Consider the following 14,748-nt stretch of genomic DNA (forward strand, 5'->3'; position numbering starts at 1 on the left):
TGAACCCTAATAGGTATGTAACTCATGTGGGCAACATTTGTACACTCTCTGAGTTAAATTGACATTAATTTTACATTAAAAATCAGGGTCTCAGAGATAGAAATGCCATGAAATGGGGGTCCGTAGCCCATTGCATGTCAAAATGGGAGTGCTTAAGATAATAATGGTTTAGAATCACTGCTAGAGCTGTAGAAATGTTCTCTTATGGGGGTCCTTGGCATATCTTTTCAAATGGGGGTCCACGGGCTAATAAGTGTCAATTTGGGGGTCCTTGACTTGAAAAGGTTTGAGAACCACTGGTTTAGACTGATGCTAGGTTCTCGGGTTTACAAGTGATCCTATAGTTCAGGGGTATTCAACAGGGGTTCCGGGACCCCTAGGGGGTCCTCAGAGTTACTACAGGGGGTCCTCCAAATCTTCCAATTCTTTTTATATTAACAACCTGAACCGTAGTGTCCATATTCTGAGAACTAAAGCCAAAAATATCAGATCTACAAGCTCACAACGCCTCGCGCTGCGAGGTTTGGTAGAGGGGAAAAAGAGCAGACTAAGTACAGAGCAAAAGGTCAAGTTTATTAGGTAATGACGGCTCAAGTGGTTAAATATCTGAAAACACAAATTGACACAAATCCAAAATACACTGATGATTGTGCTGTCAAGCGATGAAACTATATGGAATCTATGAAAAGGTTGTGGGGGTCCCTGCTTCAGCTCTCTCTCAACTAAGGGGTCCTTGGCCTGAAAACGTTGAAGACCCCTGCTATAGTTTACTGAGGCACTAACACCGTCTCTCTGCATTTAATGTATGTGTTTACTGTTTACCTTGCTTACTGCAAGTCACTGTGGATAAAGATCGTCTGCTAAATGCCTAAATTGTTGTCATTGTAAATTGTAAGTTGAAAGTGGTCAAATACACGTATTGAAAATGACCGAAACCGTTTTACGTCTGTTTTCTCTCTTTAGACTCACATAAATGCTTCCATGCATTACTTAGTAGCTCCTTAACAACTTAACGATTTCAGCCCTATACTTCATTGACCCGAGGTCCCCCACGGGTCTGTACTCGGTCCCCTCCCTTACTCCCTCTGCACCAAATCTCTTTCTCAAGATCAAAACAGACGCTCCACAAGCTCACAGCAACCTCCTCGCGACGCGGCGTGTTGAGAGCTTGTAGATCGGCTTTTTTTTTTTTCTTGTTGAGGAGGGCCAAATCTGTTGCCCTAGAATAGGGTGTTTGGAATATCTTTTTTCTTCTTCTTTGAATATAATATAGCCAATCTAGAAGCTCAAAACATGTTGCAAACCAATGTGGGACATATTTTTGTTTAGTCCCCCCCCCCCCCAAAAGTGTCACACAAAGGTAGTGAAAATATCAGATCTAAGAGCTCACAACGCGCCGCGTTCGGCTATTTTCACTTTAAAGAAAAACGTTTTTTTTTTTTTTTTTTTTTTTTTTACTCGATATAGCAGCAACACATCATCCCTGTTGGGTGGAAACCTCATATTGTCCAAAACTGTTAACTTTTCTGGATTTCAGCGTTTCGAGCTTGAGGAGCTGCTACTTTTGACCTCTTTGTGTCACATGCTGTAGTACGAACAAGTAGGGGCATTCATTCACGAAAAATAAACCAAAAAACAACAAGTTAAAATATGAAGATAATAGGTTTCTGCCTGACAGTGCCATTACTGTATGCAATGTTTTGATGCGTTTTTGTGCGTCCCTTCCCTTTACTGTTCAGATGCTGGTGTACTCACTGGGGATGACTCTCTACTGGTCGGTTGACTACCACCTACCTCAGAACCAGGTGGGTACAACTTGCATGCAAGGCTCAAGGCTGTACTTTATTGTCACATCTTGTGTACATTAAGACTCACCTCTTCAGACCTTAGCACTTGATCTAGATATGACTACCATTCAGATATTACCATGGTCATTTTCCTGTTGTTAAAAATGTAATTTAGATAGCATTAGTTGGATGCTAAGTTGCGTTAGATGAACTGTAGTTGCCACAGCCATCGTGAGCGACGCCGTCACCATTGACCTTTGACCTTTGTTCCCCCCCCAGAGGCGTCAATTGGATATGGCTCCCAGAGGCGTCAATTGGGTATGGCTCCAGGGGGGGAAAACATGTACTTCTTTAAAAAAAAAAAAATCACGATTGTCTCTATGACTGTCTGCGTTGATTATTCTGTTATTAAATTACTTTAAAATAACTACAATGCAAATTATAAGAAAATTATCGCTTTCACCAGGTATTATATTCTCCACAATACTTGTATCCCCCCTATCTTGATTAATGGTTTATTCCCTGGTTCTGGCGGTTCAGTAGGTCAGCACAGGTGCAATGTGTTATTGTTAATTAGCAGCAGCACATTTTGTGTGGCAGACAGTTGTTTACTTGTGCCTGCGGTAAAATAATACTATCCACTGATAGTACTAATGTTATTATGTTGTTAAGGTATGGGAACATGGCACCAGTCATGTTGCCATACCTTAGCTGCTGCTGAACTGACGCCACTGTCTGTTCCCCCCCTCCCTTGCTGAAGCCAGTGCAGCTGAGCGACCACTTGAACAGCCTGCTGCTGAGCATGTGCGAAGAGCAGGCCCACCGGCGGGTCAGCCTCAACAACATCCTGGACGCCTGCGAGTCGCAGCACAAGGCCTCGCTCCTGCCCTCCCCGACCAAAGTCATCAGGCTACTGGTGGAGGAGGTCTTCCATGAGTCTGTGAGTATGTCTGTCTGTCTGTCTGTCTGTCTGTACTAGGGCTGTAGGCTGTCTGTCCATAGCATACATGGGCAACTGGCGGCCCGGGGGCCACATGCGGCCCCCACCTTCACTTCATGCGGCCAGGTTAATACCGGAATACTGTTATATTATTGATTTCAGCTGTTACAATTCCAAACATGACCTGCTTTAATTCCGTCAGTCTGTATTTTTTTTATGTCCAATGTATTTGTATTTAGGTTCATAAAGTTAAAGGAGCTATAGTCAACTTTTTCTTGAAAAACGGATGCTAAAATAAAAGTAATGTTTCGAAAATATTTTATAAAAAAATAAGCTTCATATATGTGTTTCTATTCAAAAATGACCACAAAAAGCGTAAAATAATGATACAATAATCATTTTGGCCATGTCAGACCGACACTTTGTTTACATTCTAGTCTATAGACAAGGATGTAAACAAAGTGTCGGCCCTACAATGAGAAAGTTGACTATAGCTCCTTTAACATGACTATATAACTAAACACATTTGAAATTAGATAAAAATGTTACATTTCAGGATTCCAATTCAAAAACAACAAAAAATAATTCAGGATTCCAATTCAAAAGAAGCAAAAGTAGCCGATCTACAAGCTCAAAACGCATCGATGCGCTTTGAGCTTGTAGATCTGCTATTTTTGCTTCTTTTGAATGAGATACTAGAATGACAAAGTAGGACGTAGCAATATGCAATGTGGCCCTCTGGAGTGAAGGTGGAAATATAGTGGCCCTCGCCATCATCGAAGTTGCCCACCCCTGGTCTAGAGTGATGTCTGTCTGTCTGTCTGTCTGTCTGTCTGTCTGTCTGTCTGTCTGTCTGTCTTAGTGCTGCCAGAATTGGCCAAAAAGGACCTTTGACTATTCCTCTTAAAACACCACACGGATTCGAACCTATTCCATCCTATCGAAGTTCGACTGTATATTATTTTAAAACGTAGTTCAAACACAGCAGAAGTCTGTTTCTTTCTCTATATACAGTAGCCTATGCCCCGGGCTGCGGGTGCTGTGAAATGCACTGTGCACTCTTGCAAGATCAAAGTAATGGTTCATACTTATTTTATTCCATAGCCTAATTTTAATAAAGCTGTATGTTTAGATGCAAGCCCGGCTGGATACTCGAATATGGACAATTCTTTGGCAGCTCTAGTCTGCCTGTCTGTTTGGCTTTTAGGCTTCATGAACAAACAAGCACAGGGCATATATGACAAATAACTTACATCATTTAATAACTTTACATGAATAGTGGAAATAGCGGCTCTACAAGCTCAGAATGCTGCACATCTTTTTTTTTTATGGAAAGTATTATGACGATTATGATGATCGCTCAGAAAATAAATGTAATTGTCTCCAATAATTGGCGTAATAATAATTATGTAATATTTGTGACAGGCTTATCTGTCTATCTGTAGCCTGATGTATAGCCTAATTCGCCTTCACTAAAAATAGCAGATGTGCTGTTTTCAAGCTTACGATGTGTTGCATAAGCTTGCCGTCCCAACTATTTTCGGTGCAAGCTTTCCCCAGAATAAAAGAAAACTGAAAAATGTCCGCCACAAGCCAGCATGGCGATGACCCCTGTATTGTTTTCTTGGGCTTTTCTGAGCCCGCACACATGATACTCACAGTGGAGAGAGAGAGGAAACATGGAGACAGAGAGAGAGAGAGAGAGAGAGAGAGAGAGAGAGAGAGAGAGAGAGAGAGAGAGAGAGAGAGAGAGAGAGAGAGAGAGAGAGAGAGAGAGAGCATAACACTAACCACCATAAGCTATTGGGTCACCTTGTCACTCTCTCTTTCAGCGGGACTGTTCATGTGAGCTTGTAGATCAGTTTTCTTTGGGGGGGGGAGACGCTCTTGTACAATTGATTTATAAATCAATCATGTCTCTCTCTCGAGGCCTGATTTTTGCCCAGCTTCTGTCTGTCTGTCTGTCTGTCTGTCTGTCTGTCTGTCTGTCTGTCTGTCTGTCTGTCTGTCTGCCTGCCTGTCTGTCTGTCTGCCTGTCTGCCTGCCATATATGTAGTGCCCCCAAAACCAGAACCAACATAGCACTTTTGAATAGTACTGTATCTATATTGCACTTTGAATGCATCAACTTAGTTTTTATTTTATTTTATTTGTATTTTTACCAATGTTGTCTGCTCTCTCTCTCCTTTTTAACCTTGTCAATACCTTTTGCCTCTTTTTAATGTATCTGTTGTTTGTGACAATCGCCACGATTTGCGGAGAATGGTATTTTGCTCCCTTGTATGCCTAGGGGTGTAACAATATAGTACATAATAGTTTAATTTGCAATAATTACTATATCGATATGCAAAAGGAAACTATCGTGCTGTTTGGCTTTGTATCGTATCGTTTTACAATGCAGCTAATCGATTTTATGGAAAATAATTATTTGTGCCTTGTATTTAGCCATTTTAAGAGGGAAAATTAAAAAGAGGGGTCTAATTACCTTTCCATTCCATATACTGTAGCTACTCTTGGTCTATCGATAAATGTGTGTAATCTCTGTGTTCATGTCAAGGTGTGGGTTTGTCCATAATGTGTTGAAATATAAATATAAATTTAAATACGGCTTGCTTTCTCTACCTATACTTGGTTTCCGAAGCTTCGGAAGATTCGCTGCTAGATAGATAGATAGATAGATAGATAGATAGATAGATAGATAGATAGATACCTTTATTATCCCAAGGGGGAAATTCAGTTGTCCAGTAGAAGCACAGCAGTATACAGTTATTTACAAAGTTACAGAGACGTAAGAAAAGATAGATAAGAGGGAAAAAAACAAAAAAAAAACAAAGACAAGAGCAGTACAGTACCAATAAAGAGAAGGTGCATCAATAGAGGGGGCGAATAATATATAAGTATATATACATAAAGTGTCTTGCAAAAGAGACCATAGCAGTCAATGCTAGTTAGTGCAAACAAGTATCTCACTGTCATTGTTAAATAAAGCAAAAATACTCAGAAACTACCAACACAACCTAATAGTGCAATGTCAAAAATCAGTGCGAAAAAAGAAGAAACTAGGAAGCGTGTCACCGCAAGACGCACATGAGCACTCTTCCTGGACGGTCCTTAGAGGTCAAAGTCAATACAGCAGTAGTTCCTTAGAGGTCAAAGTCAATACAGCAATGGTTCCGTCAGTCTAAGTTAGGAAGGGAGACCTTTTTTTTTTGCTAGCTGCCTACACCTTTGGTCTGGCTCAAGCTCAGATACTTGTGTGACTTTGTCTGACTAAGTTACATGTCCATGTATTGTCTGACTAAGTTACATGTCCATGTATTGTCTGACTAAGTTACATGTCCATGTATTGTCTGACTAAGTTACATGTCCATGTATTGTCTGACTAAGTTACATGTCCATGTATTGTCTGACTAAGTTACATGTCCATGTATTGTCTGACTAAGTTACATGTCCATGTATTGTCTGACTAAGTTACATGTCCATGTATTGTCTGACTAAGTTACATGTCCATGTATTGTCTGACTAAGGTACATGTCCATGTATTGTCTGACTAAGTTACATGTCCATGTATTGTCTGACTAAGTTACATGTCCATGTATTGTCTGACTAAGTTACATGTCCATGTATTGTCTGACTAAGGTACATGTCCATGTATTGTCTGACTAAGTTACATGTCCATGTATTGTCTGACTAAGTTACATGTCCATGTATTGTCTGACTAAGTTACATGTCCATGTATTGTCTGACTAAGGTACATGTCCATGTATTGTCTGACTAAGGTACATGTCCATGTATTGTCTGACTAAGTTACATGTCCATGTATTGTCTGACTAAGTTACATGTCCATGTATTGTCTGACTAAGGTACATGTCCATGTATTGTCTGACTAAGTTACATGTCCATGTATTGTCTGACTAAGTTACATGTCCATGTATTGTCTGACTAAGGTACATGTCCATGTATTGTCTGACTAAGGTACATGTCCATGTATTGTCTGACTAAGTTACATGTCCATGTATTGTCTGACTAAGTTACATGTCCATGTATTGTCTGACTAAGTTACATGTCCATGTATTGTCTGACTAAGTTACATGTCCATGTATTGCTATTGTTCTGCTATTGTATCATTTGGGGGTATTGCTTTGCGTTCCCTGCATGCACAAAATCCAGGGAACATCTCAGAACGCGGCGCCCTTTAACGTCAAGTTTAACTGCATTCCATTTATGCATCATGAATGGTTAAATCTACTTTGACGTGGGTTTTCCTGACTAAATTAAATATATTGTTACACCCCTATTGGTGTGTCTTGTGGAAGTGACAATAAAACTGATTGTGATTGTGATTGTCTTGCTGTCAGATGGAGAGCGGCTCTCTTCCAGACAACAACAACGTCCATCTGAGTGGCAGGAGCCATATGATCAGAGACCGGCTTCATGGACACGGTGGTAAGAGCTCATATGGCCTGTTAATACCCATTTAGGGTTAGAATTATTTAATGCTTTACAGGGTTCCCACGGTCATCAAATTCCTGGAAATATTTTGAAATTAGAAAAAAATATTTTTCCAGTACTGGAAAAGTTTTGGAATTTATCAAGGGTCCTGGAAGGTCCTGGAAAAAAATAGCTATGCATTGTCTTTGGTTATTGATTTTGTTAATACCTCTGAAATTACAAATTAAACATGGGCCAAATTGTCAAATATTAGAGGCAGAAATTGTGAAAATAGCCGATCTACATGTAGATCTGCTATTTTCACGATAGAACCGTGTTATACAAAATTCCTCAACTCTTAGTGCTCGTCAGGGTGCCGGGTCCCCAGTTAAAACATGATTATTTCGGGGGTCACGGCCTGAAAAGGTTGAGAACCACTGGCATACACTACCTGTCTTTGGGCATTGCGCATGGGAGTAAGCGACCTGTTATTGAGCTGAATTATTGTTATATAGTCCTGGAAATTGGGTTAAATATTCTGGAAAAGTTTGGGAAAGGTTTGGGAAATTAATTGGTAAAAATGTGTGGGAACCCTGGCTTTAGCTATTGAAAAATAGCAGATATACAAGCTCACAGCACGGCACGTGCAAGCTTGTAGATCTGCTATTTTTGAAAAAAACGTCTTTGAATATATCTTTTTTAAAAGCCAACATTTGCAACTCAAATATTTGCTTCTGGGGGGGGGGTCCCTGGAACAGCATATTTTGAGATGGGGGTCTGTGGCCAAATACCTGTAATTTTGGGGGTCCTTGAAGAAGGATTTGGAAGACATTTATAGAATCTGATCAAAAATATTCAAAGATCTCATAAAATGTTTCAAAAATAGCAGATCTACAAGCTCGTCGCGAGCTTGTATATCTGCAATTTTTCTTTTATGGTTAAAGCATAACATAATGGTTAAAGTGGTTCAAACGGTTTGGTGTCCCATGTCGCAGACCCAATTCTAGATGCGTATTTCAACGTACACATTATTGATTGTTGGGGATATTCTACTGACTGATGATGGTTATTGGTTCACCTATGATCCTAAATGACCATTTCCATGCATTTGATGAATAACTTGTGTTCTCTTCCTTGCTTATTGTAGTCGCTCAGGATTAAGAGTGTCTGCTAAATGCCTAAATTGTAAATGGTATAATATCAATATCCTTAAAGTGATCCCTGACTAATACGACAAATATGCCTTAATACATTATAATTGTCCTCTATAACTACAATGTAAAATTAAAAACACCTCAATTATTTTATTTCTTCTAGAAATAGCTAATCTTTCACTCAATAGGGGAAATGCCTGTCGCAAGTTGATGATGTCATAAATGTCAAGTGTGATCTATCCCTATGGAATTAATGGCATGCATGTGAAAATAAAAACAAACTTAATACTTCCTATGGTTAATATGAGCATCAAATCAATATTTCAAATGTGTTTGTGTTTTGTTTTTTTGTACATGCATGCCATAAAAATGACACGATATTTATGACATCATCAACTTGCGACAGGCATTTCCCCTACTGAGTGAAAGATTAGCTATTTCTAGAAGAAATAAAATATTCAAGGTGTTTTTAATTTTACATTGTAGTTATAGAGGACAATTATAATGTTTTAAGACATATTTGTCGTATTAGTCAGGGATCACTTTAAATGGAATTTTACATTTCATCGACCTTAAAAGAATGCCATACTTCATCATACAAGACATAGAGGTTATCTGCCCGACAGCAACAATATAATATAATAATAAGTGTAATAATAATTATTATTATTGTTATAATAATGGATGTCATGGATGAATGGTTGAATAATGGATGGCAAAAACTAGATCTAAATATAGATAAGATAAAAAAAATTTAAGTTAAAGCCCGGGTGAGGACAGCGAGCTTTGATAGAATCTCTTTAGCAGCAATAGGGAATGTGCCGAATAAGGACGGTGGAGGATCGTTAGAAACGATTTGCACAGAAGGCAGAAGGCAGTACGAATCAATTTCACTTTTCTATTCCCCTCGTCCAGCCTTACATTTGTGCAAGTAACATTTTGAGCAGCTCCTCGGGATTTCTACAGACTGAGTGCGGTCGTTTGTTTCACTTTGTTGTCGCTCTTTTTTTTTTTTGCCACGCGCCTCGACCTGGAGGACCTGTCACGACCCGGGGTCACCTGTGTGTCACGATGACACGCACAGACGTGTTACGAGTAAAAGTAAAAGTATCGATACAGCAATGTAGAAATACTCTCTTAGGGTGCCCTCAGACCAAAATACCTATGAGAGTGGAATCCGCGTTCCGCCAATGCATTTCAATGAGAGTGAAGCGGTTTCATGCCAGCAGAGGATTTCTGCAAAAAACGCTCCCTTCTCATTGAAATGCATTGGCGGAACACGGATTCCACTCTCATAGGTACTTTGGTGTGAGGGCACCCTTAGTAAGTAAAAGTCTGGTATTAAATTTACTTGAGTAAAAGTTCAAAGATATTGCCATCAAAATGTACTAAAAGTACCAAAAGTAAAATTACTCATGCTGCCGAATGTCTCATTTCACAAGGTCAATATTTTTTATTTTTTATTTTCTTTATTTTTTTGGTGTGTGGAAAATGTCAGATCTACAAGCTCACATAAGCTTGTAGATGTGCTATTTTCAAATAGCCAAAATACAGTATTATAAATGAAGTGATTTATGTATGTTTTGTTATAATATTAAAGTGATCCCTGACTAATACGACAAATATGTCTTAATACATTATAATTGTCCTCTATAACTACAATGTAAAATTAAAAACACCTTAAATATTTTATTTCTTCTAGAAATAGCTAATCTTTCACTCAGTAGGGGAAATGCCTGTCGCAAGTTGATGATGTCATAAATGTCATGTGTCATTTTTATGGCATGCATGTGCAAAAAAACAAAACACAAACACATTTGAAATATTGATTTGATGCTCATATTAACCATAGGAAGTATTAAGTTTGTTTTTATTTTCACATGCATGCCATAAATTCCATAGGGATAGATCACACTTGACATTTATGACATCATCAACTTGCGACGGGCATTTCCCCTATTGAGTGAAAGATTAGCTATTTCTAGAATAAATAAAATAATTGAGGTGTTTTTAATTTTACATTGTAGTTATAGAGGACAATTATAATGTATTAAGGCATATTTGTCGTATTAGTCAGGGATCACTTTAAGAATCGTCTTTTTATTTATTTATTATTATTTAGAGTGTTCAATTATTTTTACCCCTTTTTTGTCCCAATTTAGTCGAGATACCAATTGATTCCACCTTATACACATTTCTGTGGTGTCACTGCTGTTGTATCCTACTGACTCACCTGCCAGTGAGGAACCCCCACCAGGAGGACGTACTGTACTCCTCCTGCCCAACCCATAGGAATACACGGGCCAATTATGTCCGACAGAGCCGGTTGCACCACAGGGGATTCGAACACACAACCTCCGTGGTGACGGGCAGGGACGTTACCACTGCGCCACCCGAGCGCCCTAGAATCTTCAAAGTAACTTGTAACTGAAGTTTTCAAATAATTATAGTGGCGTACAAGTACAATATTTTATTTTACTCACGCCATGGAGACTTGAGTTCAATAATATTTTTTCATATTTGTTGCATTCCTAAGACAAAAATTGGATTCTAGAAAATGTACCCCCTTTGATTCCGGGGACGGGTCCCGGTCCCCATCCGGAATCAATGGGGTAAATTTATTGTAAACAAATTGCGACTAAAAAACAAAAATATTATTGAAATCAGGTCTCCATGGGGTGAGTAATCAATAGAAAAAAAGTCATTTTGGGGGTGACCTACTCCTTTAATTTAGCCCCTAACCACTGCAAACCCAAAGTTTATTTGCCCAGAGGTAACGCACAGGTCACTAGGATTAAGGTCTTAACCAGAAGCCAGGATTAGACTCCTCTGAGTGCCAGTAATAAGGTTTTCTTGTGTGGTTAAACCCTCCTCTTTCTATGTCCCAGCATCAGAATTGGGTCCGCATCAGAGTTCCGACGGTCCGGTATTCCGACACTAAAACTATAACCCTAACTCTACCCCCAACCCTACACCTAACCTCAGTAAACCTTACCTCAGTAACTAACCTGCCGACGCTAAGTAACTAACCTGCCTTACGCTAAGTAACTAACCTGCCTTACGCTAAGTAACTAACCTGCCGACGCTAAGTAACTAACCTGCCGACCATGTCGGAACAGCGGATAGTCGGGATAGTGAGCGCTTCCCATCAGAATTAACTCCATTATCACATCACAGCTTTACAGGTGTACATTACAACAGTTGTGTTTTGTGCAAGCTCCATTGTTTTGTTGTTGTTTCCATAAGAGAAATGGCAGAAGAACAAATATACACATAGTACCTGAGGTAAGACATGAAGGTGCGGTAAGCACCCGAGGTTAGATATATGATGGTGTGTGAGCATAGCAGCAGATAAACAGTACACTGTACATTTTCTCAAAGTGGATTCCTTTACGGGGGTCCAAATTGACCCATACAAGTCCATTTGGTTCCATTTGTACACTGTCAGAGTTAAAGGGAGACCTTGAAACATGTAAACGTTTGAGGAAATGCTATGGACGTTAGCTAAGGTGCAAGCAAAACTAAAACAAAAACATGGGATTAAGGTGCAAAGTGTCAGCGCGCGTCGACCACATAGTCCACATAATACTGATGACCGAACTGCTCAGTAATCTGACGGAATTAATCCCAGCTGTGCAGCTTGCTCAGTCTCAAGCCGCTATGGAGCAGGTTTATGCACTGTCTAGCGTGGTTATTTTTGGCCATTTTGTCACGGAGATATATGGATATGTGGCAGGGGCGTCAATTGGGTATGGCAGGGGTATGCAGCTGCCATACCCTGGGTCCAGGGGTGGAAATACAAGTTACTTTTAAATATAAATCCATGAATGTCTCTTTGTCTATCTGTTGTAACAAAATGGTCACTTTAACAAGGTATTATAATTATATTCTCCACTCTTGTATTCTCCCCATCTTGACAAAATGGTATATTCCCAGGTTCCGCAGGTCAGCTGCACAGGTGCAATTCATTATTGTTAATTGTGGCACGTTTACTAACATGCCAAGTTTAGCTGCACTTGAACAACCGTTCCAGGCTGCCATATCCAGCCCAAGAAACCGTGGAAACGGGGGAAAAAATAGACTGTATCATGCCTGTTGCTAAGGTATGGCAACATGACTGGTGTCTTGCACGCGCGTGCAAGACACCAGTCATGTTGCCATACCTGAGCTTTTTCTGAGCGGACGCCACTGACTGATATGTGGCTGCTGTTTATTTCTTTGCGACCGTGCATGGTCACCAGAGGGGGACAGAGAGGAGTTTGTAGACTTCTTCCTCCTCAGCCAAAAGTCTTGTTTCTCTGTGTGTGACAGGAAAGAGAGGGCCATTATCAGAGTTCAGCGAGGGATGCGGGAGCGCAGCTGACGGGAGAAGATACTCCACCGACTCTGACTCCAAGTCAGGTAAGAAGCAGTGCCCTTGGTCTCCCATAATGGTCCTCTCCATTCAGCTATACATAAACAACACCCAAAAAAATGTCATACTTTTCATCCTTGTTTAACATGCTTCGGTCCACGCTCCTTAACCACTCTCTTTCTGAGTTCTGTGTGCTGTATTTCTGCAGCATAGTATTCTTGCTACTGGTACAGCTGTAGAGGTTTGGGATTTTTTTTGTTTTTTGTGTTTGTTTTTTTGCAGGGAGTTTACCTCAGAGACCTTGGAGACAAAGAACAAGGAGCTCTACCTCAGCTTTATACTCGACTGCTTTAGACAGGTACGTGCTGTACGCGTGTGTGTGTGTGTGTGTGTGTGTGTGTGTGTGTGTGTGTGTCTGTGTGTGTGTGTGTGTGTGCGCGCGCGCATGCCTGCTTGCGTGCGTGCGTTTGTGTGCGTGCGTGAGTGTGACACAGTGTGTCGTCTCTGTCGGGTGGAAACCACATGTGTCCAAAACAGTTAACTTTTCAGGATTCAAAATTCAAAAGCAGCAAAAGTAGCAGATCTACAAGCCGAAAACGCTTCATGGATCGATGCGTTTTGAGCTTGTAGATCTGCTGTTTTCACTACCTTTGTGCGATGGCCTTGAATGATGAAGCAGTGCTTTACTTTGCGAAAAAATTTACAATTTTGAAACTTGGAGATACGAGGTTTCTGCCGGACAGTGATGATATGCTGATGTGATGCTCTCTTACTATTGCTGCTATTCCTCTAGACTGTTATGGTTGCTGCTGCTGCTACGTTACGGAAGCAAAACCAAAAGAATGTGCCTCTTGTGTGCTAACAACAATACGATAGAAATCTGGAATCTTTGGATGGTGACACACACACACGCACGCACGCGCACGCACGCACACACACACACACACACACACACACACACACACACACACACACACACACACACACACACACACACACACACACACCATCCATCAGACCCGTGTAAATGCTATTCGTAAGCCACATAATCTGGTTGCTGTAGTGTGTTAGGCGGTTGCTCTGCATCATTGATGTACAGTTCGCTGTTTGCTGAGCCAGTACATCTTCAGGGGAATGTGTGCGCGCGCGCGCGTGTGTGTGTGTGTGTGTGTGTGTGTGTGTGTGTGTGTGTGTGTGTGTGTGTGTGTGTGCGCGTGCGTTGTGAGAGAGAGAGAGAGAGAGAGAGTGCGTTTGTCAAGTCAGGAGCTGAGAGGAAGTGACGCTGGCTGGATCAGTGGTTCCCAAAGTAGGGTCCATGGACCCCCAGCGGTCCTTTGAGGGGGTCCCTGGGGGGTCCACAGCAAAATGAGGAACAGTTAAATTTCACTATTATTTCTCTGGAAACTGTGGTGGAAAAAACTACTCACATTTTATACTTAAGTAGAAGTATCAATACTGCAATGTAGAAATACTCTGTTAGGGTGCCCTCAGACCTAAATACCTATGAGAGTGGAATCCGCATTCCTCCAATGCATTTCAATGAGAAGGGAGCTTTTTTTGCAGAAATCCTCTGCTGGCATGAAACCGCTTCACTCTCATTGAAATGCATTGACGGAACGCGGATTCCACTCTCATAGGTATTTTGGTCTGAGGGCACCCTTAGGGTGCCCTCACACCAAAATACCTAGAGTGGAATCCGCCAATGCATTTCAATGAGAATGGAGCGTATTTTGCCAGTAGAGGATTTCTGCAAAATACGCTCATTGAAATGCATTGGCGGATTCCACTCTAGGTATTTTGGTGTGAGGGCACCCTTACAAGTAAAGTCTGGAATTCAAAATGTACTTGACTAAAAGTACAAAAGTATTGTCATCAAAATGTACTTAAAGTACCAAAAGTAAAAGTACAAAATGTTTGAAAATAGCAGATCTACTGTACCAGCTCATAACGTGATGCGACACGTTCTATGACTAAAGTCGTTAATTTATGTTTCATAATATTATAATGTATAAGTAACTAGTAACTAAAGTTTCCAAATACTTGTATTGGAGTAAAAGTACAATATTTGGATCCGAGATGTAA

The 14,748-nt window shown here is 40.5% G+C and overlaps 1 protein-coding gene across 1 annotated transcript in view; it reads left to right on the forward strand.

Moving 5' to 3' along the window:
* Nucleotides 1-14,748, forward strand: part of ptpn20 (protein tyrosine phosphatase non-receptor type 20) — a gene marked incomplete at its 5' end in the record, with an annotated part of 102,104 nt that overhangs the window by 6,599 nt on the left and 80,757 nt on the right. The window contains 5 exons of the mRNA XM_080740784.1: nt 1,740-1,805; nt 2,548-2,727; nt 7,086-7,170; nt 12,624-12,713; nt 12,949-13,024. Coding sequence (XP_080596910.1) covers nt 1,740-1,805; nt 2,548-2,727; nt 7,086-7,170; nt 12,624-12,713; nt 12,949-13,024 — 497 coding nt within the window. The remainder of the gene's footprint in view (nt 1-1,739; nt 1,806-2,547; nt 2,728-7,085; nt 7,171-12,623; nt 12,714-12,948; nt 13,025-14,748) is intronic.

The sequence above is a fragment of the Nannobrachium achirus genome (genome assembly GCF_963921795.1).
Source record: "Nannobrachium achirus genome assembly, chromosome: 13".
Taxonomy (NCBI): domain Eukaryota; kingdom Metazoa; phylum Chordata; class Actinopteri; order Myctophiformes; family Myctophidae; genus Nannobrachium; species Nannobrachium achirus.